This window comes from Mustela nigripes, chromosome 8 (assembly GCF_022355385.1).
Source record: "Mustela nigripes isolate SB6536 chromosome 8, MUSNIG.SB6536, whole genome shotgun sequence".
In the NCBI taxonomy this organism is placed as follows: Eukaryota; Metazoa; Chordata; class Mammalia; order Carnivora; family Mustelidae; genus Mustela; species Mustela nigripes.
The window spans coordinates 27,027,470-27,054,872 of record NC_081564.1 but is presented as its reverse complement, the minus strand read 5'-3'; the positions used below and the strand labels follow the sequence as shown (position 1 = coordinate 27,054,872).

Sequence of the window (27,403 nt, the reverse complement as noted above, 5' to 3'; positions counted from 1 at the left end):
CGGGGGAGGGCAGGTTGTATTTGCTGGCCTTTGCCTGCCCTCCCCAGAGCTGTGCCCATGACTGCTGCCCATTTTCCTCCCCTTCCTTGCCAAGGCTTCCCTTCCTTGTCCCTCCAGACAGATCATTGATACCTTTAGGGGAGCTTGGGGGTGCCGGGTGAGCTGCCCACAGCCTTTGGCTACTCTGAGGCACCCTAAGCTAGAGTGGAAGCTAGGAGGATGGGCATTGGCCATAGGAGCCCAAGTGAGGGGCCCAGACAGTACCGCCCAGGGCTCAGAGATGCTCCCCTACAAGAGCATGCTGATGGCAAGGCTTTTGCTTGTGATGGATTCTTGTGAGATGGGGCTGCCCGCCCCCCAGGTTGCCTCAGGCCCTGTCTGTAGGTCATGCTCTGGCCTGATGTCTCCCATCTTTTACTGTGGATAATGGTGGGCTTGCCTTGTACGGGGGTTCTCTTAGCCAGGAGCCTCTGTGGGTATGGCTGGGGCCTGTGGATGGAGGGCGGGGCTGGAGCGGGCCTGGGATGGGGATACTGCATGTCTGGTCCACACATCTTCGTACCCTACTCCAGGCAAGGTGAAGGCCGCTGCCCTGCCCTAAGAGTCTAGTTTTGCTGTGACTTCCTAATCCCGGTCCCTGCTGACCTCAGTTTCCCCATTTCCAGAGGTGGGTCAGCGGATGAGGTCAGTGGTTTTTCCAGCCCATTTTCCAAAGGAATGCTTTCCCACACACCCCACTGGGAAACATGAAAAGGCAGCCTCTCCAGTAGACAGGAAGGACTGGGTGCCACCTGCTCCGGCCACACTCCTGCCCTGTCCAGGTTCCTGGGAAGGAGGGCCAGGAGACCTGGAGAAGGCTGCCGGGTCTCTGCCCTGCCACCATTCTGCCAATCCAGACAAGGCTTCCTAAGCTCTGTGGCCAGGCCTTCTTTCTGGGGTGGCTTCAGTCTGGGAATTTGTCTCCTCCTCCTTCATCCCCCCTTTTCCACTTTTCCTCTTTGGAAAGTTTGACCAAGTTGCTTCTGAGAGAGCAGCATTGGGTTGAAAATCCAAACCAGAACTCTAGCTCCAAGAGTCCCTGCCTGGTTTCCATGGTGATGGGCTGTGGCCACCAGTGCCCCTGAGGGCAGAGCAAGGTCTCCCTCACAAGGGCAGGCCCAGGCTCTGCTCCATGGTTGCTCCAGCCATATACCTGGGTGACTCCAGAGAAGCTAGTCAGATTTTGTAAGGCTTAGTTTCTTCATCTGCAGAGTGGGGTTGATTAGACCTACCTCGGGGTTATAAGAGTACAGCCTGCCATGTGCCATGAGGATATTGTGCCCAGGAAAGGGTCCTGGAGGGTCCCTGCAGGGGGAGGGAGCTGGGGGAAGGACCCAGATGACATAAGGCACATGGGTGACAGGGCTCACTAGGGCCAGTGGAAGGAAGAGAAGGTGACATGGATCAAAGCCATCTGGGAAGGCCTTGGAAGTACAGGAATTTAGTTGGTTAAAAACAATTTAAATGCTGATTTCTAAATATGCATAAAAAGTCTAAAATTAGGGTATGTCAGAGTTGGTGGAACTTCCCCTTGAACTCCCTCCTTGAATTCGAGCCCATGACCTGTAGGAGCACAGACTTGCAGATTCCATCCAGCCACACCCCACTCCTCCAGCTCCCCATGTAGGACAGATACTAGTAGGGGCCAACTCTGGGGTATAGGGGTGGCCCAGCCAATACTGGTCACAGGGAACCCCAGGCAGCAGGGGCATCTCTTGGGGCCTGGCCACCTCAGCGCCCCCAGGTCAGTGCAGGGCTTTAGTCCCAGAGAGAGACCCATCTGGACCTACTTGGAGGAAGGTGGGGAATTTTGGGCTCCAGGCCATGCTTTGGCTTAGGCTCCAGCCCGGGGTCCTCACAGGTGGGAAGTGAACCTGGCTCTGCCACAGGGGCAGAGGCATGTGAAACCCAGTGAGGTGGTGCTATGGGAGGCCTCTGAAATGGCCCTGAGGGCTGGGGGTGAGGAGCCCTCCCCGGGTAACAGGAGTCCGCTACCCTCTGTAGCTTCACTTCTGTATGAGGTTGGGTGTCAGCGCTTGGCCTTTGCACCTTGAGTGTACTACTTTGTGAGTCTTGGGGTGCTGCGGGTGCAGGGCAGGTGTACCTACCAGCCTCAGCAGGTGGTGGGGTAGGGGGGCAGGTAGTCAGGAATACTCCTGGGGGAGTTGGCCAGATTGTCAAACCAGGGAGAAGGTGTTCCAGAAGAAACCATGTGGGGTGTGAGGAGGACCACAGCTCAGGGCAGGAGTGGTGGATAAGGTAGATTGGGTCAGCCCTGTGGTTTGTGGTCAGCAGGCTGGCTCCGCCCCATGGCAGTAGGGCGCCTACCTCAGGGTTTCCTGGTGGCAGCGCCTTGGTTGAGTGGGGAGCTCCTAGAGCTGCGGGCTATGTAAGTTGGAAGGAAGGCCTGGAGAAGGAACTGGGGGCTAGAGAGCTGAGGGAACATGTGGGGGCTGGACCAAAAAGAGCCCTGCAGAAGGTCAGAGGGAAATCTGGGGGAGGGTAGGATCTGGCCACAGAGGAATAAGACCCATGTCCCCTGTAGTCGGTGTGGCTCGGCTCACAGAACAGTGCTGTGTTCAGGCTTTGACCTTCTGCGGTGGGCCAGCAAGAGCATCCTGTCTATGTGGGAGCCCCTCTGAAAGGGCAACCCCACTGCTAGGGGATGGAACCCAGTCCCATCCCTTCACAGTATGGGTGGAAGGTCTCAGTGCTCTCACAGAGGTTGCACATTACTCCAGAGAGCGGAGGGGTACTGTGCCTGGGTTGCGTCTTCTGGTCACATCTCAAATGTGTTCTGCTTCGGGGGCACCCCTGTGGACTGTGGACTGTGGACTGAGCTGTGCTCTGCAGAGAGAGTCTGGACGAGTTTGTTCCCCTTCTGATGCTGTTTATGAGACTTGAAGGATTTCTGCCTGTGGTTATTGTGGGACAGGAGAAAGTGGTGGGCCTGCTTGGGAACCCACATGCCTACGGAGGTGCCAGCTTTGCCTAGGACTTAGCTTCTGTCTTGCGGTTGATGTCGGCTCACCCCTGCCCACTGTTCAGCTCCACCTCTCCCTGCATGAGGATCCTGTGGGGACCATCCAGGGAAGAAACCTGGGCTTGGCCACAGCTACTGTAACCAGTCGTGCCCTGAACCTGGCCCTACTGAGGTTCCTATCACTCCCCTTCACTTAGCAGCCCACCATCTGCCTCCCCAGCCCCAGACCTCCCCAGCCCACGAAGGCCATTTATTAGGAACCTGGGGTCAGACAATAGCTAGACTGCCCTAGTTTTCTCAGTGTGCATGTCAGACATGGCTTTTCTCGGATGCAGGCTTCCCTCCTGAGATGAAGCGGAAGCAGCTCAGCAGTCCTCCAAAGAGTGGGCGATTCTAAAAGCCTGGACAGAGCTCTCATTCCCAGCCCTGACGTGGGGGTGGGCTCAGAGGAGCCCATTGTAAGCGTCTTCTCACTCCAAGGAGGCTCTCATGGTCCCTATCAATCATGCCCCAAGACCCAACTTGCCCTGAGAAGCCTGCTGGCCTCCCTTCTCTACCCTGCCTGTGACCCTTTTCTCTCCACATAGCCCCCTCCAAGTGGTCCCTATTGGCTATCCCTGCTGTCACAGGCCCCTAACCTGTCTTTCCTTCTCTGTTCTGTTTCCCTGTGGGGGGAGATCCCTGTCCAACAGCACCCAGCCCGGATGCCACTCTGTCTTCCCCAGGAAGCTGCATAGTCCCTTTGTCTCATTCTTGTTTCTCTCTCTGTGGCCACCTCTGCTCTTGATCCCCAAGCTGGCTGGGCTGGAAGTGCCAGGTGATCTGAGTTGATGTGGATTGTGGCCGCGTTGGTCCCTGCCCATGAGAGCCTTGGTGTCTGCGTCTGCCTCGTGGTGACTGGGAATGTGGACATGGCATTCCCTTCTGGGTAAGGCAGTGGCAGGAATATGTGCATGCCAGAGGCTCACGTGCTGGTCCCTGCGGTGCCACACATGGCACGGGTGCAGCTCTCTGTTGAGGCAGACGCAGCCATAGCCTGAGGGACAGGGATCCTTGTGTCGCACCCTGCTCACCATAGCTGTGCTTTTTCCCTGGGCATGTCATTTCCCTGTTCCCCACCACTGTGTCCTCACTGATGGTCATACAGGCAAAACAGCTGGATTCACTCTTGCAGGCGTAGAGCACAGTCTAAAGAATTTCTGAATACCAGAAACTCTAGCATATGAGAATGAAGTGGGGTTGTAGTTGGGGGTCTATATACTTGTGGAGGAGAGGCACGTTTCACTATCTTAGCTATCAGGGAAGAGAGAGGAAGCTGGCTACCATGGGACTGTGAGGCCCAGCGTCTGAGGCTGGCATGTACTTGGCAGAGAGGCTGCCCAGGCACACACAGAGCCAGTGTCCTGCAGCAGGGAGTCAGGTGAGCAGCAGAAAGGCTTGTGCCTCCAAACTAGTTGGCAGCTCAGAACTCCCAAGGCTGAGGATTGCGACTGTTAACTCCAAGGAGAATTCCTGCCACCTAAAGGCAGACCTGGACTTAGCCAAGGAGGAAGATGAGGTTAGGTCAAGTGGGGACTAAGGTAACATCAGAAGAGAACCAGGAGTGACCTGCAAGTCTGTTTTGGCTCAGGTCTAGAGAAGGGATGGTCATAGGGGGCCACTAAGGCCGCATGGTCTCCTGGACAGCTCAGCCAGCAGTGCCTGGGGCAGCAGCCAAGCTCTAGGATCTAACTGGCTTCACTTGGTCAGGAACCCACCTTTGCTGGGGGCTGCTTACCCTCACTGGCACATGAGCCAAAGGCTAAGTGTCTATTTCTAAGGAAGGCTGTGGTTACTACTCCAGCGGGCTGCACTACACTAGTGACCAGAAAGTGTCCAGAAAAGGGTGAACAGTGCCCTGTCTGCCCTCTCTGCTGGTACCCCCCCAGGGTAAGGACATGCTGAGGCAGAGGCTTGGGGACATACACACATGCACCTGTCAGTCTCAGTTCCACACCCAGGTACATGGCATGTCTTCTGTCTACTAAGTAGCACAGGTCACAGCATCTGCCCACAGGCTAGTGTTCATTCTTCTCTGTGGCTCCTTACTCAACACTGACACCTGGGGACAGTTCACACTCTGCCCTCTGACCCTGCTCACCCTCCTCCTCACCCTGCATGTTACTGGTAAGGACTGCTCGTCCAGACAAGGCCATAGTTGGCCATTTTCGCTTTCTCTAGTTCCTCTGGCTTTGCTGATCATCCCTGGGCTCCTGGAGAGCTAGCTCAGCTTTCTCTCCCTGCAGCCACCCATGGGAGCACACATGCTTTGGGGGAGGCCAGGCCCCTATCCTAACTAAGGGCAGCAAGCAGTTGGCATTCTAGAAATGGTTGTGGTGTAGACAATAAATGTAGCCAGACAGCACCATGTGAGTAGGGGAGCCAGAGAGGGGCTGTAAAGAGGAATGTTGGCTACCCAACTTCCCAACATGAAAATGGGTGAAGCCCTGGCTCCCCACCTCCCCGCTGGCTGCCAGAGGCTGCTGGGTGGACAGCAGCTGGGGACATGATGGGTCAGCCCCCTTAACCAGGGGCCTCAGGCCAGGGGTGCAGAGGTGGCCCTCAGGGTGACCTACCTATTGCCCTTGCCATTGTTGTCCTCTCCATGGTGACCCATGAAGTTTGGGGAGCTGGACTGGGAAAACCCCTGTAGGACCAGGCAATGTCCTTGGGACTTTTGTTTTCTTATGATCAATTGTTGAAGTTTGCTTTGGAGATTTAAGGTCAGACATCCCTTGGAAAGGCAGTGGGACACTCTGATGGCATGAGGGTCCTCCTCACCGAAGGCTGAGGAGGCTTGGGCCTGCGTGCAACCCAGAGCCAGCACATCCACATCGCTCTTTCTCCATGGACAGAAGCATGCCCTTTGACATCCAGACAGATGGCAGGGGCACCCTGATCTGCAGGGCTGACTCAGAGCAGGAAGTCCACAGGTTAGACCCTGCTTGCCGGGGCTCCTGCTGGACTCTAGGTGAGCATGGTCAGGGTGGCCAAGGTTTCAGGGGTGGCCCTGAGGTGGATGAGCTGCCATCCTTCCTGGACAGCAGTTAGAGGCCTGTGTACTGCACATCCAGGTGCTTTGTGGGTGATTAGGACCCATGGGGCCTCTCCTGTATAGGGTACTAATGAGTCCCCAAGGCTCTTTTGGGCCCAAAGAATTCTTGAGGATCTTATGCAAGCCTCCCCCCACCCCGGTTCCCTGTCTCAGCACTCTCATGTGAAGCCCCAGGGGGCTTCCAGTGTGCCCAGGAAGGCTTCCTCCTGAGGGCTCAGGTAGAGTGATTGCCCCCTCCTGATTCTGGGCCTTAGTGCCATGGTCTGACAGGCTAGAGATGTCAATGCCCATCTCACAGGGCTCTGGAGAGGCCTTGCATAAACCAGGGCTTGGGGTGCTGTGTACTGTGAGGTCCCCAGGGGAGGGCCGAGGAAGCTGGAGACCACTGGGAGCACACATTGTCCCAGGCTAGTCTGTCTCCAGAGACTTTGCTGGGCAGGGGCCTTGCACAGAGCCCCTGAGCTCCCCTCACCTGCTACAGGCCTCCCTCCTACTATGACAGCTAAGACCGTAGGACCCCAGGCTGCCTCAGCCCACCCTGGGCCTCAGGTGTGTCATGAGAGCACCAGAGAACTACATACTCAACACAGCTTCTTCCTGGCCTAGGTGTGATGAGTACATGTTCTCAGCCTCCTTTGGTCTGACTTTATCTTACAGGAAGTGGATAAGGTATGAAGTGAGGTCATGAGCTGTGCAAGGCACAAGTGTCACTTGTCTGCTCCAGCCTTCCGTACAGCCAGGAGGAGTCATCCAGCTCTGAAGCCAGCCAGACCTGGGAGCGGGTCCTGGCCATACTGACCTTACTGCTGTGTGACTCTGAACCAGTGCCCAACCTCTCTGAACCTGTCCCCACATGTGAGTGTCAAATGATGATATGCATGTAGATGGCAAGGGGCTGTTGTGACTTGAGTGCTGTGTGGATTTAGAACTCCTTTGAGTCTGGACCTATGGCAAGCACTCGGTCAGAAGACTCTTGTCCTTACATAACCCTGGGATGGCTTGTGCTCATGCTTGTTTCCCTGCAAGTGGATGACCTCTAGAACCAAGACCTCGTTCTTCCAGTGCCTGGCAGGGAGTAGTGGTCCTCCGGGGGGTAGGGAGGGAGGACAGTGTGTGTGACATCCCCTTGGCTGAAGGGGTAGGTCAGACCCAAGCCCATTTGGACTAAGGGCACCTGGCAGGGGCAGATAACAAGACTGGGAACACTAGCGGGCATGAACTAGCTTGAGTGTAGTATAGGTGGAAACAAGTTGGCTCAGGGAGATGGCACCATGACAAGTGTCACCAGGACAGGGGCCAGGTGGATCTGAGGCCACTGGGTGTGTGGGAAAGGAGGAGGAGGAAGCAAGGCAGTCCTGGCATTGAGGTGGTGAGAGAGAAGTTTGGGGGGCAGCAGTGGGGGTGCCAGGGCTTGGTGCACATCTCTCTGTCCCCTGTCCCTGTCTTTGCTTGGCCTCTCCTCACCTGGGAAGGGAAGAGCCGCTGGTAGTTGGCGGACAGTCCTGGAGCCATGTGCCCCACAGTGCTGTGCGCACACCAGAGCTATGGGTGCTGGGGGCAGGGTATTGTGTTCCTGGGTGAGGCTCTTCCAAGTCCATTCCTTATCTGTAGAAGGAGCACAGTCCCCCTTCCAGGCTATCCTGAGCTGAGAGGGAGAGGTGCTACTGCCCTTCTTGGAATAGAGTCTGATAGGAGGTCCTGAGCCCACCCTGGCCACTCCCACTGCCTTGACTCAGGGCCTTCTCCAGGCTCAGCCTCGCAGCCCAACTGAAAAAGGAGGCCCCTGCCAGCTATAAAGCCCACAGGGGGACTGCCATGCCATCTTTGTTCTGCCCTTCCCCCTGAGGATGTTAGTGGGAAAGTCTTTACTCCACCTCCCACTGCCCCATTGGATCAGCTAGGACAGCTCAGTGTAGCTGCGTGTCCCCACACACCCACTCCTCTGCCCTCCACAGGGCCTTCGCCTGGCACAACTCCAGGGGGCACCGTTCACATAGCTACTGCGTGCAGGGTGAGGACTGCCATGGCCCCCCGCACTCCCTGCCGCCCCTACATCGCTTGGTCTGGCGCCTTTGGGACTCACAGCCTCCCGCGGTGAGGGCTGCACCCCTCGCCGGGTGCGCAGACCACCACCACCGGCGCCCACCAGACCAGGGAACCTGCGAGGATTGGTCGGCAAGTCAGTTGCGCTACTGGGCCCGCTTCCAGGCCGAGCGAGGGAGCGAGTGCCCGCGCCCCGTCCGGCTCTGCCCGCCCCGCCCCGGCCCGCCGCGAACGAACGAGCCTCCGCGGCCATGGCCCGACGCCCGCCCTAGCTCATCTGCACAGATGCCACGGCGGAGCCGGCGGGTAGGAACTTGACCGGGGCTTGGGGGCGGGGGCCTGGGCCGCGACCGCCTCTCCTCCTCTGCCTGCCGGCTCCCCGCTTTCCAAAGCTTTTGCCCAGCCCTCCCCGGGTCGGCTCGGGCTGCCACCCCCGCCCCGGCCCCCTGCCCGCCAGGCACAGCAGGAAGCCCGCGGGCCGTGGTTTCCCGGGCGCCGCCGCGGAGGAAGTCGGCCAGCGGCGGGGCCGCGGCGCCCCCATGCCCCGGGGCCGGCGCCCTGCACAGCGTCAGGTGGGCGGCCGGGAGGGCCGGGCGGGCCGGGCGGCGGTGCGTGGGGGCGGGCGGCGGGCACCAGTAGAGCCCGCACCCGCACCCGCGCCACTGGGGGACAAGCCAGCGCAACGAGCCCCGGGCGAGTCCAGCCCGACCCAGCCCGGGGCCGCGAGCCAGGGCGCGGGGGTGTGCACTGCGCTGCGCCGCGCGAAAGCGAAAGCCAAAGCCGCTTTCCCGCCGCCGCCGGCCCGAGCAACTTCGCGGCGGGCGGCGCCGAGGAGGAGCAGCGCGGGCCACTCCCGGGGATGGTGAGCGGGCTGGCCGGGTGGGCAGCGGCGACCGGGCGCGGTGCTTCCCCAGCTATAAATAGCTGCTGTGCGGGGGTGGGAGGCTGGTGCCAGCGGTTTGTGAGCGCCTGCCTAGCCTGCTCGGAGCCCGGAGATGGGCCAGGACCTTGCCCCGCGGCAGAGTGGGAGGGAGGGTGCAGAGGGGCGCGGGGCGGGGGCATGGGACGGGGTTGTGGGGGGGGAGCAAGGGGGGTTGCGGCACACGCAGGCGGGGCCGTGGTGGAGTTGCGGACTGCCCCCCCCAACACACTTAGTTGTTTGTCGTTTCTGGTTTTCCGCGGGAGGCGGGGGGGTGGGGGAGGGAGGGGCAGCCAGCCGTTCTGGGGACCCAGTGTGCGACGTCTATTTGGTAAGAGGCTGGAAGCAGGCGGGCGCCAGCTGCAGGCAAATTGCAGGCTTCCCCAAACCCTGCCTCTGCTGGGGACTCATTACCTGTGGATGGCGCGGGGAATCCCTTGCCCTCGGGAGCCCCGCCAGGACCGCTCGGGTGGAGGGCGACGGCGCCCCTGGCGGTTTCTGTACAACCCTGCGGCCAGAGAGGCGGGCCCTGGTGGGTTTGCAGTGGAAGCTGCAGGACTTCCTGCCCCCGTGGTGTTCAACCTAGCCTGCCCCTGGTTGTGCCACCAACCTTAGGCCTGGAGCAGGACAGTGGCTCCAAGTGCTGTGGGAGAGGCAGGGCCTTTCGCTTTCGGGAAGATGAGGCATCTTGGCCCCCAAAGGCCTCAACACTGTAGAGGAGGGTGGCTCCTGCAGGCGATGGAGCTGTGTGGGCCAGCTGTGGGAAGGGCACTGCATTTGCCAGCCTGGCACTGTGATGTTCGCCTTACTTGGGGACAGGCGGGGTGGTGGGAAGAGCAGAGCAGTCTGAGTTTTGCCATAGTTTCAGCTCCCTGCTGGCTGTGTGCCCTGAGACAAGTCTCTCCCCATGAGCTCTAAATTAATATCCCATGTTAGAGAAGCTGGACAGGCACCCTGTCAGTACTGTTGGCCCCTGGGGCTCACAGCCACCAAGTGCAGCCCTGCACACCCTCTCCAAGTAATCTTGCTGTTTGGGAGGACCATATGGATTCGCCTGCGACAGGTGTCTCCCTAAGACTTTGAAGGATGCTGGTATTCTCCCCAAGGCTGCTCCTAACCTGAGGGCCAAGGGTCCAGATTCTGTCCTGGCTCAGCATGGGGTCAGTAAGGCTGCCTTACTGCAGCTAGACTGTGGAAAGTGTTTATGCTTCTCTGAGGGGAGAGGCCCTAATCTACCCCAGCACCTCTCCCTCCTGAGGGGCTCCCTTGCTCCCTTCAGCTCGTCACCTGCATGGAAGCAGACTGCTCCCACGGCCTCATGCCCACTGCTCCTGGGAATGGGATGCCAGCAGGCTGCCCGCCCTCGCCTATTTGGAGCTCTGAGTCACCACTGCACCCATGCCAGGTGCGGCGGCGGGGGGGGGTGTAGGAATCCCTCTGCCAGGGGAACGGGTTCTCCCTTGGGTGCTCGCAGCACTGTGTTTTCTGTGAATAGGAATGTTGGAGCTAAGCAGCCCTGGGAGACTTGTTCATCTGTCGTACTGTGGCACACGGAGCTAGCTGGGGACCAGGAAGGCCTGGGATGATGGACTGCACCCCCCCAACATGCACCCCCTGTCATAGGTCAGCATCCAGGCCCTGCTCCTGCTGCTGCAGCATACCCACTCTTTTGTCCCCTTTGTGGGATCCAGTCCAAGGAGAGGGAGAAAAGATCTATGGGGAAAGCTGTTTAGCCAGTATGGTTCATAGTAATTCTAAGGACAGCCCCAGGTACCCACCAGGAGGGGACTGGTTGGGTACACCTGTGGGGTAACACGCTGTGGTCATTTAAACGATAGGAGTTTTGATGATAGAAAAAAAATACCTGTGCTCTGTTTACCGAGTTAAAATTTAAGATAAAAATTGCAAGCTCCAAAACAAAAAAATTCCACATTACTTTGTTCTACCGCTCAGGATACTCTGGGTGATAAGGTCAGCTCTAGGGGATTGCCCATTTTCTCCCACTTGACAGAGGCCCGTTCTCCTTCCTGGGTTTTCTCTGGCTTTCCCTGAGCATCCCCTCCCCTTATTCCCTCCCTCCTTATTCTCCCAGCCCATTACTCCTTATACCAGCCATTCCTTCTCTCCCCTCACCCTGGATATGTGTGTGTCTGTCTTTCCTACTTGCAGGGACTCCCTCTGGGGGGTGTGCCTGACCCATCCATGAGACTCCTGGTTGCTGGGATGCACTTGGCTTTCTGTGCAGTTCCCAGGCTGATCTACCCTGGGAGACCCAAGGCCGCTCTGGAGCAGCCTTGAGTTGGGCCTCCCCAGCACCCAAAGGGGATTCACCTGGGGCATAAACTCTCTAAAACCTGTCTAGGCCTTGGTTCATGCTGGGGACTCACTCAGAGGCACTTTAGAGCTGCACCGAGGTTGAGGGACTTGGAGGCCAGGGTTTGTGGCTTTGCCCTGAAACATTCCTTTCCTGGAGGCCGCTTGGGCAGGCCCAGTGGCCCCATGTCCCCGTCTGCCTAGCTTGACTCTCATTTGGGAGGCCTTCCGTTCCCCCCAGGATCTGTTCCAGGGGCCTGAGGAGCTGGTGAGTAAGAAAGACACAGCTGTTCCTGCCCAGCGCTAGGTAGCTCAGAGTCCGGGAGGCCATGAATGGGCAGGCCAGGATTTGGGTGCTTGGGACTGGCTACTAATCTCCAGAGCTAGCCTTTATAAGCATCCTGTGAGAAGCCCCTAGTCAAGTAGGGGAGATCTAAGAAGGCCCCAGGCAGACGTAAGCCCCTCTGGCTGCAGCAGCCTGGGGTGAACTGGAGAGGATCCAGACAGCCAGCTGCCCACCTGTTGCCTCAACAGATTGAGCACCCCGGGTCTCCCATAGTACTCTCACGTGGCATCTCACTGCCTTTCCCTGCGTAGTTTATCCCCAAGGCACAGAAGCCTGTCTCCTTAATGGCTTTTCTGGGTGCTCCCAGGGTTGGTTACTTTCTCTTCTGTCCTCCGGCTTGAGCCTTGCCAGGTGTCCTAGTTGGTCATGACCCCAGTAGTAGCAGAGTGGGGAAGGGACACCTGAGTCCTAGAGGCCATGCCCAAAGCAGGGGCTCAGGGGACTAGATTATGAAGTCTCTGAGGCGCTCAGAGGTACTGGTGGAGGACACTCACTCCTCATTGCTCTGCCAGCAGGTGTCCAGTTCCAGCTTCCCCTTTCCAGGGAGGCCGCCTCAGGTCTTCAAAGGCCCTGGCTCAAAACTGAAGTGATTTGGTATCACTGCTTGGTTCTGTGTTTCTGTTTCTAGTCTGTAAATCACAGATCACACTGCTGACCTTTTGTACCTCTGTAAGCATTCAGAGAGAACTCGGGGAGAGAGACCTGAAGTCGGGGAGTCTAGTCCCTATGTCTGGTCCCATGCCAGGTCACCAGGTAGCTTTGGGCAGGTTGTGTGAGCTCACCTTACTCCTCTGGAAAATGAGGGGTGGGTTGATTACACACTTGGACAGTCCCTGCCAGCATGGGCATGGGAGGAATCAGAGTCTGCACCCAGTCCCCACAGCTTAAGCCTTGTCCACTCAGTGAAAAGCCCATGCCCTGGGTCTGAGTGTGGCTTAGTTGGAAGACCCCGACAAGGCCACACCTCCCACCTGCCTCCTTCTCTGCTTTGGCATTTCTGGGCCCCTTTTTTCCACAAGGGGCCTTTGCCTGTGCCCTTGGAGGGGACGGGGCCACGGAGAAGCTGTTACTGAAAGATGGGATCCATGTAGGTGACCGGTACATCTGGGAGCCTCAGAATGACCTTGGGGTGTATTGTTGAGGATGGCCTGAACAGTGGCCTTGCACAGGGCACTTGGACCTACTGGGAGTCAGAACTGTATCTGGACCTGTGGTTTCGGGCTGCCAAGCTTAGAGTTCCTCCTAAGCCATGGCAAGCCCTACTGGTGTGCAGGGAGCCAGGAGTCCATCAGTATGGATGGGCAAGGCCTGCCAGCCCACACTGAGGCAGGAAAGGAGGTGTGGACTGGCCCGCTGATCAGGAATCTGGGGAGAGGGGAGTCCCTGCCCCTCCAGGAAGCTGCCCCCAGACTACAATGTGCTGGCGACATCATGAGCCTTGGGAATGAGCACGACCTTAGCCTGGCAGCTACGAGCAGTACTCCATGCCAGCGGAGGCATCTGCTGTCCATCCCTGAGGGGCTACCTGCCAAGGGTTTGGTGACCAGAGGCCAAGGCCTCGTGGCCTTCCTGCCCAGGCACCAGCCTCACTCTGCTTTCCAGCCCCCTTTGGGAGTGGCCAGTGTGTTCACGGGCGAGAGTATAGGGTGGCCTAGCAGCACCCCACCCCTTCCACCAACCCAGCTCTCAGCTCCCCTGGGGGTGTCTCCAGGGGCCCCCAACCATGCTGTCCAGCCTCCATGACCCCCCAGGCTTGCCCCAGTGTGGGGCTCCCCTTGTGAAGCTCTGTTTTCTTAAGAGCAGCAGGAGGATGCCAGAGTCTTGAGGCTACAGGGAGGGTTTGGTAACTTCAGAGTCTGGGGCTCCATGAATTATTCAGGTGGTTATAGTCTGTCTCCATGATCTCATCTGCTAGCCAGGAGCCTAGAACCACTTGGACGCACTGAGGTCGGCTGAGCTGCTCCTGAGGAGCTGCACGTGGGTGGAGCTTCAAGCATGGTCCCATGTTCCTAAGTGCTCCGAGGCTGCTGCTGGGTGCCCCCAGCTCCTCAGAGCTCTCCAAGCAGGCACCGTCCCAGCCAGGATTGCGTGTGTGCCTGCACTTTGGCAGAGGGGAGTCTTGGGGGGCAGCCAGAGCTACAGGACAGGGGGCCAGTGGATGAGGCACAGGGGAGAAGTCAGAGGGACCCTGAGTCATACCTCCTAGGCCCCGCCCAGCACCAGTGGGGAGCCCCATCCCAGACCCTCTTTGTGGGCCACTCGAGGGGAGCCCCATCCCAGACCCTCTTTGTGGGCTCCCTGCTGCCACTGGCTCCCACTCCTGCCCTCACCTCTCTGTGATCCTGCTTTGGCCTGCCCTTCAGCACCCAAGTGCAGGCCTCCCTCCGGCGCTTCCCAACTGCTCCCCCTCTCAGGCACTGCAGCCTACTGCCCTCTCTTTAGGCCCCTTCTTCATCCTGCCTCAGATGCCTCCTGGCACATCCCCCGCAGCCTCCCTGAGGCCCGCGCACGTGGCCTTGGCTGCTGCAGGTGGGACTCTGGCTGGCACCCCTTCCTTCCATGTGCAGACGTCCCTCACCAGCTGCCTGTCCCTGCCCTGGGCCCTCCCTGCTTCTCCGAGGGGCGGTAGGGGGAGGATGCTTCAGCTTTTTCCCCTCTGTAGGGGGCGGGAAGTGTCCCAGTTGTCTTGGGGCTGCGGGTACTGTGGGGGCTCTGACTGTAGACACAGAAGCCTGGCACTGCTCAGGCAGAAGGCTGAGTTGTTGGCTTACTTGCCACCCTGCCAGCTGATGACTCTGCCTGGTGGCTCCCCGCCCTCAGGCCAGCTGTCGCTGGAGGCTAGCTGCATGTCTGCAGGAACCTCCCCAGGGCTTCTGGTGTCTGTGGTTCCCTTCTGAATCTCCGTGGATTCTCTGCCCTGACATGTGTGGTCTTCCATCCTTTCTGAAATACGCAGTTATGTTATGGCTGCATGCACATATCTGGAAAGGAAATGGACAAATAGGCCACTCTTGTGTGAAAGGATCCAAACCATGGCCTGAAACACATGTACTCCTGTCTTCACAGGGTGCACTCTGGCCCCTGTGGCCCCAGGGGTTGACCAAAAGCCCTTCAGGAGTCTGGTTCCCCGGGCACAGGGTCGCTGTTCTGCCCACAGAGGGATCACAGACGGGCCTGCGGGGCAGATGCCACTCGGACAGACTCTCCGTCTGTCAGTGGCTGTGGTGGAAGGTAGCCCAGGGCGCCAGCTGTGCATTCTGGGCTTGGCTGCCATCCAGCAAGGTGGCTGGGGGCTCACTGCCCCTCAGTGGGCCTCGGGTTCCCATCTGCACAGTGAGCAGTTTGAGCCAGCTGAGTATGCTTGAAAACGTCCATGACCATGAAACTCTGATGCCACCAGATTTGCCTGGCTGGGAGCAGCATTCTGGAAATCAGGAACGGGGCACAGGAGGAAGGGTAGTGGTGGGAAGGGCAGTCCCCAAAGGTGAGGTGGGCAGGCCCGTGGTGCCATGGCATGACAGTGAACAGGTGGCAGGCAGACAGAAAGTGTCTTATTGAAGGTACTTCCTTGCTTCAATGAGCAGACAACAGCCCCTGCCTGCATGTGATTGCCAGTGGGTCTAGCGGTGCCTGGTCACCCCTCACAGTCCCAGGTTGGCCCACTTCGGGAGGTGACATGCTAAGTCCTCCAGAGAAGGTATGTTTGTTGTTGTTGTTGTTGTTTTTAGCATGCTTACTGGCTCATTTGGCACATCCCATCCCTCTTCTGAGAAAAAAACCAAACAGGTAAATGCCTTGCATCTTTGATTCTAGAACTTGGGGGCAAGAGCAGGAGTTTGGGATCCCCTCTCTGCAGGGACCCTACCCATGTCCCCCACCATCTGCAAAGTCTGCTATGGTCACCTGGCCCACCCTGCAGAGGGCCCCATGTGTTTTCCTTCTGGCATCACCTTTTCAGGCCCTCCTGTGTTTCAGGGGAGAGGGGAGAGCTGGCTCCCGCCTGACCAGGAGCCTGGCGGGGTACACCTTCAAGCAACCCCAGGTCCTGGCAGCCCTCAGCGAGTGTGTTGCTCACCTGCCATGAGCAAGGAGGCATGCTGCTGGCATCCACCATCCACCCCCCTCTGGTGCAGGGCTCATGTGCACACCCAGAGCTCCAAAGAGCATTCATTTCCCTGTGAGCAGAATTGTTTCCCGCCTACCCTGGAAACCTCCAGGGTGAGGGACTGGCAGGGAGATGGAGGAGCTAAGCTTCCGCAAGCAGGAAGCCCTTCTCAAGCTGGGCACCTTGCCTGCTCTACTGGGGTTGTGTCGGGTCCCTGGGGACTTGGAGCTGAAGCAGACCTGCCCCCACTGAGGATGCATTCCCAGCCACAGGCCCACCCCTGACCATCTAAGGAGCTGACCCTGAGTGGTCCTGGCAGAGACTTAGGAGGGCAGCAAGCCAGGAGGGCTTTAGAGAGGAGGTGACATCATAGCCGGGCTTGAGAGGGCACAAAAGACTGGCTGGGCAGAGGAGGTGAGAGGGCACCCCAAAAAGTGAGAAGCATAAAATTAACAGTTCTATAAGAGGGAGGATGTGGTGAGTGTCTGGAGTCAAGGGAGGAGTACAAAGGCCAGTGAGGCTCAGGCTTCAGCTGAGGTAGGTAAGGAAGCTGGCTGTCAAGGATATAAGCGGGAGGGATGCACTGACATTATCTTTTTCCTAACTTGTCCTGGCCCAGGCTGGGTGGATGGACTGGGGGCAAGAGCAGAAGCAAGAGGCAGGATGAGGCCCAAGCTGGGGCAGGAATGTTAGGGGCACAAAGGGCAGGCTTGAATGCCAGGGAGGGGCGGGGGTGTGGGAGCTACCCTGTGGTTCTAGCACTGTGGAAGAAACCTTTTCTGATAATTTACCAAGGATGAAATGGGCCCCTTCCAGAGGTGGTGAGCAGGCTGGGGCTGGTGCAGGATGGGGCTGGTGCCCACCAGGCAAGTTGTGGGAGCCAGGCATTGGGGCCTATGTACCCCAAGTACCTGAAGCCTCTTGAGGTACTAGCACCATATCTGAGGCCCCGTGACCCTTATCTGTGCCCTTAGCCGGACTCACCCCAAGTCCCTGGCGGGCCTGTCTTCAAACCTCTTCCCCTCCTGCAGCCTGTGCCCTGACTCAGCTAGCATGGAGGACAGGGGTGACATGGGATGAACAGGGCCACTTACCAGGGCCCTTCTTCTTACATAGCCACCCCCAAACGCGATTTGAGAAACAAATGTGTGTCTTCCATCCATCCTCCCTGATTGCCTCCCAGGGGACATCAGGGTCCTCCACCCCCAGGTGGGGGTGCTCACAAGGCAGCTGAAAGAGACTTTCTGACCCCAGATCAAGGTGCACTGGGAAGAGTGACCTCCCCCTGTCCCCGAGTCTTCAGAGGTTTAGCCAGGGAAGAGGGAGGCCCTCAGTGAAATCCAGGGTCATTCTGGGCCCTTATGGTTGACAGTGCAGAGCAGGGCATGCCCCTCTATGCCCTAAGGAAGAGAGAGATCCTGGAGCAGTAGGGTCACACCCAGCTCCCGGACTTGGCCTGTGGCGCTGGGCCAGCCCTGGCACACGCCTACAGTGTATCAGCACATGGTCAGGCTGTGTTTCTGGCTTACCCCCTCTCCTGTGAGGTGTGGGAAGGAGCCCAAGGCCAGCAGTGTAGGGCTCGAGCAGGTGGTGGAGGCTTCCCCCTGGGCTGCTTGGGCTTGTCCTCCCTGTCCTCAGGGCTGTGGGCGTGGTGAGGGGCCAACTCTCAGGCTACCCCCATGCTGTGTGACCCTGAGGGAGTCACTCCTCTCTGAGCTCTGCCCTTCCTGCCATGGTGAGGAACAGGGTGATGTCTGCAGTGCCGTGGAAGAGCCAGGCTCTTCAGTCTTACTCTGCGAGGCCTGCAGGCAACAGAGATGGCACCTTCTCAGCCATTGCTACACATCTGGGGGCAGGGTGTCAGGGCACACTGGCCAGACAACTGCTCAAAGTTGTCCCTTGTCCTGTCAAGAGGCAGCTTTTCTTGCGCTGCTGTAGAAGCCACCTGAGCCCCATTGGAAGTTACAGCATTGGTGTCAGAGCTGTGGGCGAGGGTGGCCTCAGCCTCCTAGTTTTGTCCAGGCCGGGAAGCAGCTAGTGCCTTGTTTGGCACTGAGTGGGATGAAGGATGGTTGCCAGCCTTCACACAGCTTGGAGGGAGGAGGGTGGCACCAGTGTGTGCAGTGTGAGCCCCCGGGATCAAGTGTGGCTGTGGGGGCTTGGAGCTGCAGGTTTTAGGCTTCTCTCTTGCTTGAGTGGCTCAAGGCTGGAGGTACTCTGCCTCCTGTCCCAGGACTGCTAGAACATGGACTTAGTCACTGAGCACCCACAGGAATAGGGTCTGGGAATGACACCCCCTGGGTACCCTGCTGGGACCCCCAGGTGGAGGAGACAGCTTTGCTCCCTGGCCCAGTCCATTCTGGGCAGGACTTTCTCTAGGGTGTTGGCTGCAGGGAGCCAGCTGTGTGCCCACCTGCTCCTTCCAGGCCCCCAAAGTCCTGTCCCAGAGACGTAAATTCTAATGTCTAGGTCCTGCAGCCTCAGGCCTGCTTCTGTTCACTTACAGTTCACTCCCTTGGGTATCTTTTCCTTCACCATGCCTCAGCTGGACCAGTAGGTCTCAGACACAGTGCTGGGTATGGAGATGCCCCAGCTGCCGATGGGCAGGGTGCCCGGTGTCTGACACCAGACTGAGGGAGATGGTGGCAGGGCTCCCCAGAGCCAGCCCTGCTCTAGCTCAGCCTTCAGACAGTGAGGTTGGATGGCAGAGAAGGGGGGAGGTCTCAGGTGAAGTGTACCCCGGACAAAGGCAGGTTGGAGGCAAGCTGGGCATTCTGCGAGCTGCAGGTCATTCTCAGCCTAGCCCTCTAGTCACTGGGCATCACTGGAGGGAATGCACATGGGTGGAGGCCAGGCTTGAGCCTATCTGGCCAGCAGCAGCTGCCAGAAGTTCACAGTGGCCACCTTTTGACCCATCAGTTTGGCCCTAGGATTGGTCACGTGGCTGAGTCAGCACCTGTGTGAAGGCACAGAGGCCCCGGGCTTTTCCAACTGGTTGCGTTTGACTAGGCACAACCTGCATGTTTCGAGCAGGGGACAGAACAAGTACATACGTGCCACGCAGCCATTCAGAAGAGGACAGGGCGGAACAGCATGTGTCTCCTTTGCCACCATCCATAGGGGGAAACTCTCCCATTCCCCTGGGACGGCAGGAGGGTTCCAAGGTGTCCTGGCCCGGGCAGAGCGCCTTCTGGCACTGCAGCAGGCTCCAGCCACAGCAGCCGCCCTCACACGCCCACCTCTGTCCCTGTCACAGGGCATCTGGCGGATCCCCGTGGACGAGATCGACCGGCCAGGCAGCTTTGCCTGGCACATGAACCGCTCCATTGTGCTGCTGCTCAAGGTGCTGGCCCAGCTCCGGGACCACAGCACCCTACTGAAGGTGTCCTCCATGCTGCAGCGGACCCCAGACCAGGGCAAGTGAGTACAGCCGCCTGGCCGCATGCACACTCAGCCCCATGAGGGCAGCTGGCACTGCCGTGGGCCAGAGCCCCTCACCCACCGGGGGCATCTCTCTACCGGCTGGGGAGCCCACACCAGCCTTTCTCTTCAGGGGCCTCTCTGGTATCAGATAGCATCCTGCCCTGTGCCCTCAGGGCAAACACACGTTACCCCTTCCTTACCTCCTGCTTTCCTTTAGCTTGGAGCTTTCAGGGTGCTGTCAGGTCGCGGGGAAGACAGGGGTCCAGATGATAGCCAGGGTCCCTCAGGGGAAGGCGAGTAATAATTGGCCAGGCAACAGGGGGACCACAGTCGTAGAGGTAACCAGGGATCCCTTTGCCAGATAGGGTGGGACAGATAGGCCGGAGGGACATCTGCTGCAGCTGCCACCTGCGGTGGTTGTCGGGGATCCTGGGAGTCATGGTCTGGCCCAGCTGGACCAACAGCTATTCTCTATTCCTGCACCACTTTACCTTCTCTTGTCTCATTCACCTGTAGGGGCTGGGGTGGGGGGTGGGGGCCGGGGGGCTTCAGCTGGGGTCTGGGGCACCCTGGAGACAAGCTTTACAGAGAAAAGCCAGAGGCCCCCAGCTCTCACTCGGCCCAGAGGGCCCAGGGCAGTCCATGCCAGGTGCTATGGCAAGAGGCTCAGGGAAGGCTTCTGGGGAGTGCCCCAGGCAGGAGGGATGCTGAGGGACCCGCAGATGTTCTCCGGGCAAGGAGAGGTGTGGGCCACCATCCCAGGCCATGTGGCTCTGAGGCTCTGCTCTCTTCTCCGGCCACCCCCGTGTGCCTGCAGGAAGTATCTGCGAGATGCTGACCGCCAGGTCCTGGCACAGCGGGCCTTCATCCTCACTGTGAAGGTGCTGGAGGACACCCTGAGCGAGCTTGCAGAGGTACACCCATGGCCCCTGTCCTCTCCCAGGAGGTGGCCCCGGCCCTTCGCTCAGCTGCCATGAGGCATGTCCCAGTGTCCCTACCTATGAAGTAGTACACCCCTGCTCCCCTGGGTGGGGAAGGCAGCACAAAGAGGAAGTGGCAGACACTTAGTAAGGTACTCACCCACATGGCAGATGTGGACTTGTGGGCGGGGAGGACGGTAGCAACACTCTCTGAGGCTGCTAGCTGAGCAGTGTACCCCGACCTGGCAGGTCAACCTCAGAGTCACAGCAGCGCTGATATTGAAGCAACGGTGGGCTCCCAATGGGCTGAGTGAGGCCTTAGGTTGCTCCGGGTACACCTGCCCTCTTTTCACCCCCCAACCTGCACCTCAAGGCAGGCACAGCCCTTGCCCCCTCTCAGAGCTGAGCACCCTGACCAGCCAACCTAGCGGGAGGGGGCTGAGGCAAGGCAGTGCTGCTGCAGTGCCCCCTGCCCAGTAGGACTAGCTGGGCCATGGTGTGGGGGCTCAGGGTCATGCCCCCTGAGACTCCACCTCGGCTGCTGTGCATTAGAGACACATGAGAGCCCAAAACGGGAGAATTCAGCTCTGTGGCCAGCATGCATGGTGGCCCCTGGTGGGTCACCTCCCCTTTAGACACCCAGGACTGCCCTCAGCCTCGCATTTAGAGGAGGGCCGTCCCCACACAGGCCATTCTTCCAGAGTGGAGGCACTTCCCGCCACCTCCCGCCTCCTGTCAGCCCCTCTCAAGGCTGGAGGAGCAGAACAGGGAGGGACTTCCTCGGGCAAGTCTCCAGGGCCAGCCTGGGCCAACTAGCAGACAGGCAGACCCAGAGTGGCCTGGGCTGGTCACCCGTGTGGTAGAAATACAAAAGACACGGTCTTTTACCTTTGATTTTCTCGTAGGGGTCAGAACGCCCGGGGCCCAAGGCCTGTGGCCTCCCTGGAGGCAGGATGACCACCGACGTCCCCCATAAGGCCAGTCCCGAGGATAGTCAAGAGGGCCTTCCCCACTCCAAGAAGCCACCTCTGGCGGATGGCCCAGGGCCAGGAGCCGAGCCAGGGGGCAAGGTGGGTCCTCTCAACCACCGGCCTGTAGCCATGGAGGCAGGAGACAGCACAGACCAGGCTGGCGAGCAGAAGGACAAGGAGAGTCCCCGGGCAGGGCCTACCGAGCCCATGGACACGGGTGAGGCCACCGCTCGCTGCTCAGACTCCGAACGGGCGCCACCCCCACAGCCAGGCCGCCCTCCAAGGGACCGTGGCCCTGAGAGCCGTCCTACTGAGCTGTCTCTGGAGGAGTTGAGCATCAGTGCCCGGCAACAACCCAGCCCACTCACACCTGCCCAGCCAGTCCCAGCCGCCACCCCTACCACCACCACTGGGGCCAGAGCGAGCAGCCACCCCGAGGAGCCACCCACACGGCCCAGCCGAAAGAGGAAGCTCCTGGAGGACACGGAGTCAGGCAAGACTCTGCTGCTGGATGCCTACCGTGTGTGGCAGCAGGGCCAGAAGGGTGTGGCCTATGACCTGGGCCGCATTGAAAGGATCATGTCCGAGACCTACATGCTCATCAAGCAGGTGGGTGGCCTACAATTCTGTTCTCACAGAAGGTCCTTCCCAGTCTGTCCAGGGGTGCTAGGGCCGTGGGGCGTGCTTGTTAGGTGTCATTTCCACCCAGCCCTGCTATTTGCTTCCCTCCGTTTGAGGTTTTCTGCCTTAAGCAGGGCATAGAGTCAGAAAACCAAGGGTCATGTCTAGTCATCGAGTTGTACATTTTAAGTATGGGGCGATTTTGTCAACTATATCTCAGGAGAGCTGGGGAAAATACATGAAAAAGACAAGAAACAAAGTGCTTGGAAAACTTTATTCTCAGCTTTAAAGGAAATGAAACCATTTGCAGAAATCTCATGACATCCAGCATGGGGGGACAGGACCCCTGACCCCACTCGGTGCCGGGCTCTAGGGCACTGCCTCAGAGACCTTTGTGGCTGGCATCCAAAGCAGGGTCAGTGCCCCAAGCGTGTGAGGAGCCTCCACCACCCTCCTTAGTGTGTTTTCCCTTTTTTTTTTCCACTATGTTAGACATTCAGCTCTTTCTCTGTTTAAGATTTCCACATCAAGAGCCCCCAGAGCTGCTGCGACTGGCTCAGACTGGGTGTCCGTCCTTCTAAGTGGTTTCCTCCCAAACCATGTCTGTTTATGGTACACCTGTGGAGAGTCCCTGTTGTTTTCTCACTCCTGCAGCATCTGGGATCAGGCTTGCTTTCTTTCTATCCTGGGTGAATAAGAACCACACCCTGCATTCCCTGCTGGTGAGGGTGGGCCCTTCCCTACCCTGCCTGTCCCCACCTGGCTGCTCCTGCCACCCCGGCCTGTCTCCTTCACACCCTGCCCACTGCTCCACCAGGGCGGCCCCCAGGCCTCCCCAGCCTGGTTGCCATCCCCCCGGCACCCTGGGCTCTTGGGCTCTGGGTGAGTCAGACCTTCCCTCCCCCACCACCACCCAGACCTTAGACTCATCCTGCTCACTTGAGGAGCAGGATCTGGCTCCCCTTCTGCCAGGCTCAGCCCCTGAGGACATGATAACGTGGTCCTGGACATGATCTCAATAGGACCGGCCTGGCCCAGAGCAGTGGCCCTGCAGGATGGACCTGGGAGATGGATGTGTGCTTCTGCCCATGCTTCCCAAGCAAGACAGGAGTGTCAGGGGATAGCAGCTGGTCCTCACACTCCGGGGGGCCGGGAGGAGGCCAGCCACCTGGCCTGGCTCCTTTGACTTTGAGTGTTTCCTTGCTCAGGTGGACGAGGAGGCTGCGCTGGAGCAGGCTGTGAAGTTCTGTCAGGTCCACCTCGGGGCCGCTGCCCAGAGACAGGTAAGCTGGACCCAGCCTGTGCCAACCTCCTCATATGGGGCCAGCCCCATGCCAGGACCCTAGGCTGTAGGCTGCGAAGTGGGCATACCTCAGGAGGGACCGTTTGTGGCGTCAGCCTGGGCCAAGGAGAGATGGAGGAGGCAGCCCATAGGGAGCATTGTATGGTGGGTGGGGCCTTGGCAGACCCAGACCCCAGCTCCGAGTGTGTGACCTGAGGGGTCCCCTCACCTCAGCTGCCTTTTCTGTAAATGGGAAAGATGGTCCTTACCCAGCTGAGCTCACCTGGAAATGTCACTCCATTTGGGACAAAGGTAGAGGAAGGGATGCGGGGCTGGGATATGAATTGGATAGGAGCAGAATGGATGAGTGTCCTGAGGTTTATTCAGCAAGGGAGGGAGAAGAGTGCTGCCGGGTTTGTGAAAGACTCCCCACTCCTGAGTGGAGAGGATGGGCTGGTGCAGGGGCCCAGTGAGCTACAGGTGGGCTTGAGATGTCAGAAGATGGGCCAGCGTGACTTGGTGGCAGGGAGGAGGGGTGAGGCCCTCCTGGGCTCTGGCCGGTGGCTTTTCCTCTAGGAGAGAAGTCTAGGCCAGAACCCTGGGTGTAGGTGCCCCTGAAGCCATCACTTTGGGGCTCAGAAGCCACAGCTTTTGAGAAGTGGTGGAACTGAGGAGAGGGTGAGGGGCCAGGGCTGAAGGATAGGGGTTTCCTGGGAGAGGCCCAGCTCAAGAAAAGGCCCATAGGCAGGGTTTGGCCAGCAGAGAAAGGAGGCACCCTCTAAAGCTAGGGGGCCGTTGCAGTTCTGTTCAGTAGTGCCAATGGGGCATCTTCCTGTACCACATATGGGCATTTCTTCAAGAGTGACCCCAGGCCTGGGTCGTTGGGTCAGAGGGCAAATACTTGCCATTTGAATAGGTGTGGCTTCTTGTCCTTACAAGGGTGGCCCAACTGCCCCTTCCCCAGCAGCACAAGAGAGCATGTCTTGCCCTCCCATCGTTGCCCACACATGGCCCTTTCATGGCATTTCCCCCTAGGGAGGTACCCCACAGGGAGTCCAGAGGCAGGAACTCAGGACAATGGGCATCCACCTACAGCCCAGGGACTCAAGTCCCATGTTCCCCAGCAGCAGGCTGCTGGATGCTATTAGTGTCCAGACAGGCTTCCTCTCAGTGAAATGGGGCAGCAGGCCGCCATCCCTGCCCAGGGCTCTAGGTCTGAGGAAGTCCAGTTGGATCTTGACCAAGCAGGCTGATCCCCCAGCTGAGGACCAGAAGCCCAGAAGAGACCTGCAGTTCCTGTGACCTGCTCGGCCCTCACCACAGCCTCTGCTACATGGAGCAGGAGTAACTGCCCGAGGCCACAGTGTGGGGCTTGGCCCCAGGGGTACCCTCCTGCCTCCTCTGCCAACCCAGGTAGAGGCAGGTTGGCAATGAGCACTCCAGACAGAGGATGGCTGTTTCTGATGCAGGCTTTGAAAGGGTGCTCCCAGTGATAGGACCACATAGGAAATCCCCAAACACCTACCTTCCCTGTCTTGTGGCAAAAGGAGATACTGAGCTGGCAGGAGCCAAGGGCAGGGAAGGGTCACATTTCTTAGATTAGATCATGGCCCAAAGAGGATCAGCAGGCAGCTGGGGCCTGGGCCCGCCTCTGGCCATGCAGGTTGCGGGGCTGCAGTTGGGGGAGAGGTTATGGCCCTGAATCTGTTTCCCCTGCCTCTCAGAGAGGGTCCATTTTGCTGTAGTCCCCAAATTGGTCGCAGTGACCCCCTGCCTGGAGTCGTGCTTCTCTCCAGGAGGCTCCTGGGAATGGGAGCATGAGGTTGGCCAGCTGCAGGCCCTCCACAGAGTCTCTATCAGGAGGGCCTGGACATCCTCCCAGGGAGGGGTTACGGGTCCCCAGTAGTTTCCTAGCATTGCAGAGTCCTGAAGGGCTGCCTGGGGGCCTCGCTGGGAGCATGGGGGGCTCAGGGTCTGGTGACACGAGAGCAGGTTGGCAGTCCCAGACCCAGACAGGTGTCCTGTGGGATGGCGAGGGCTCTGGGCTGCCCAGCCAGCCTTCCTCACCTCCCTTTGTTCTTACAGGTTGCAGGGGATACACCTACCACCCCAAAGCACCCCAAGGATAACCGAGAGAACTTTTTCCCTGGGGCTGTGGCTCCCACGGCTCCTGACCCTGTGCCAGCTGATGCTCTCCAGCGGCCCAGTGACGCTCACACCAAACCTCGCCCTGCACCGGCCACCTCCACGGCGCTCATCCCCGGCCCTCCCTCAGCGTCGGCCTCCACACCAGACCCATCCAAGGACTCAGGGCCTCCCCGGCCGCATAGGCCTGAAGCCACCCCCAGCATGGTCTCTCTGGGCCCAGGTAGGTCCCATCCCATCCACTAGGCAGTGAGGCTAGAGCTGGGCCCTGGCCTCTGCCACCAGTGGCAGCAAGTCCTGATCCTTGCACGGGGAGTGGGGGCAGGGCAGGGTGAGGCCAGGGTGACCTCCAGCCGGGTGATCCTTGAGAAGCATATCATGGGAGCCCTGGAGGGCTGGGGGCACAACCTGCTGGCATGCCCACCACTCTCTCAACCTTCCTCCCATCCCAAAATGGAAGTGGGGACAGCAGCCCCTTCACAGTGGGTGTGGCAAGGAGGTGGGGAGGAGCCAGCATTGACATCAGGTGTTTATCTGTTGCTTTCTCTCACCACAAAACCTTGTGATGAGTAGATAAATAGGAATTCTGGAGAGGAGAGGGCATCCTGACTTCGGCTTCCCAGAGACCTTACAGGGCTGTGAGCCATCCCTGGGTACCTGCTGTGGTTGGGGGCATTCCTACCCAGGCCCCCATGGGCAAGGCATACGGAAGCTAGCCAGCATAGAGCAGAGCAAGGTTGGTTGGTGGGCTTGTGAGGGACAAGCAACAGGGTCCTGGGCTCTGGCAGAGGCCTTCTAAAGGTTTCTTCTAAAACCCAAGATACCCTTGGGAACAGCAGCCCACAGGCAGGGACAGCCTGCAGACCAGAGGGCAGACAGGCCTGCAGCTTTCCTGGGAGGGGACACTGACCCTGATGCCAAGTCTCCCCTGCCCTCCCTGCCCTGCTTCTGGGACCAGCCTATGCCCCTACTGAGGCCCTGCACTGGCTCTTTGCTCCTTCTGGTTCATCTGGCTGCCCGGTCACAGTCCCATGCAGCCTTTTGGCTGTCACCTTGACGTGAAGGCAGCGGTGGCAGCTGTGAGCCAGGTGCTCCCCGAGTGGAGGCCGAGGGTGGCAGTGCTCCCTGTCTTCGCTCTTTCCTGCAGTTGTGCAGCCATTGAGTGCTCACCTGATGCCAGTCCCCAGTTTGCTTTGAGGATCATAGAGGTATAGGGACCCTCTGCCCCATTGCTTACAATTACAGAGGTCATGGCCTCATGAGATAAAGAATCACTTAACCTTAAGTCAGCTCCTGCAGCTGTTTGTTCAGAGCGGAGCCTCTGAAGCTGTGGGACAAAGGGCAGTTCCCCCTCCAGGTGACCTTGGCTGTCCTTGCTCCCTCTGGGTAGCTTATTGTGTCTCCGTGTCCAGCGCACCGTGTGTAAGATGGCAGTGACACACATTCCGCACAGCGCTTGGCAGAAGCAAGCACAGCCACCAGGCGAGTTCTGGGTGTGGTGATAGACCACGGGAGTCCACAGCCCAGGGAAACCGCTCCCTCCCACGATGACTTGGCTTTCCCCAGGGTGTCCCCACCCCCGCACTTTAGGCTCTTGGCCTGCACCTGACTCACCCCCGTGATCCTGCAGCCCCTGAGGATCAGGAATTCGGGAGGGTCAAAGTGTCAGCTGTCATCTCTTCACTCAGTTGCTGACAGGTCTCGGGTTCTCACTGGCTGATGACTGGAGGCCTCAGATCCTCCACTGTGGGCCTCTCCCTGGGCTGCTGAGGGTCCTCAGGGGACCCGGGGTCTGAGAGAGAGAGAACACTCAAAGGAATCCGCACCATCCTTTATAACCTGACCTTGGAAGCGAGTGACCATCACTGGTGCTGGCCACACGTGAGCGGGTACAGGGTGGGAAGGTTCCTCCGGGGGTGAATAGCAGGAAGTGGGGACAGCAGGCCACCTGGAGCCTGGCTGTCTTCCTTCTCTCTCCTGCTCACCATGCCCTGGACCCAGGCAGGCCCCAAACTGTGACTCACTCATTTCCCTCTGTTAGATCAGTGCAAGAGCGTGTACTTCCCGGTGTTATTCTTTGTCCTGGAGAATGGATCCTTTCTTATTTCCTTCCTCCGAATTAAACTGAATAGCCTTTTGCTAGGACCAAACTCTTACCTGACACTGGGAGAGGGAGCAGCCCTGGGTGGAGAGTATGGG

General features: G+C 59.0%; 1 protein-coding gene across 3 annotated transcripts in view; it reads left to right on the top strand.

The window, feature by feature from the left end:
• The window catches only part of CABIN1 (calcineurin binding protein 1), a 148,710-nt gene that overhangs the window by 116,370 nt on the left and 4,937 nt on the right, over window positions 1-27,403 (top strand). For all 3 annotated transcript variants that reach the window (XM_059408953.1, XM_059408952.1, XM_059408954.1), the window contains 5 exons: window positions 19,099-19,262; window positions 20,083-20,179; window positions 21,091-21,765; window positions 22,986-23,060; window positions 25,145-25,427. In XM_059408953.1, the coding sequence (XP_059264936.1) occupies window positions 19,099-19,262; window positions 20,083-20,179; window positions 21,091-21,765; window positions 22,986-23,060; window positions 25,145-25,427 (1,294 nt within the window). The remainder of the gene's footprint in view (window positions 1-19,098; window positions 19,263-20,082; window positions 20,180-21,090; window positions 21,766-22,985; window positions 23,061-25,144; window positions 25,428-27,403) is intronic.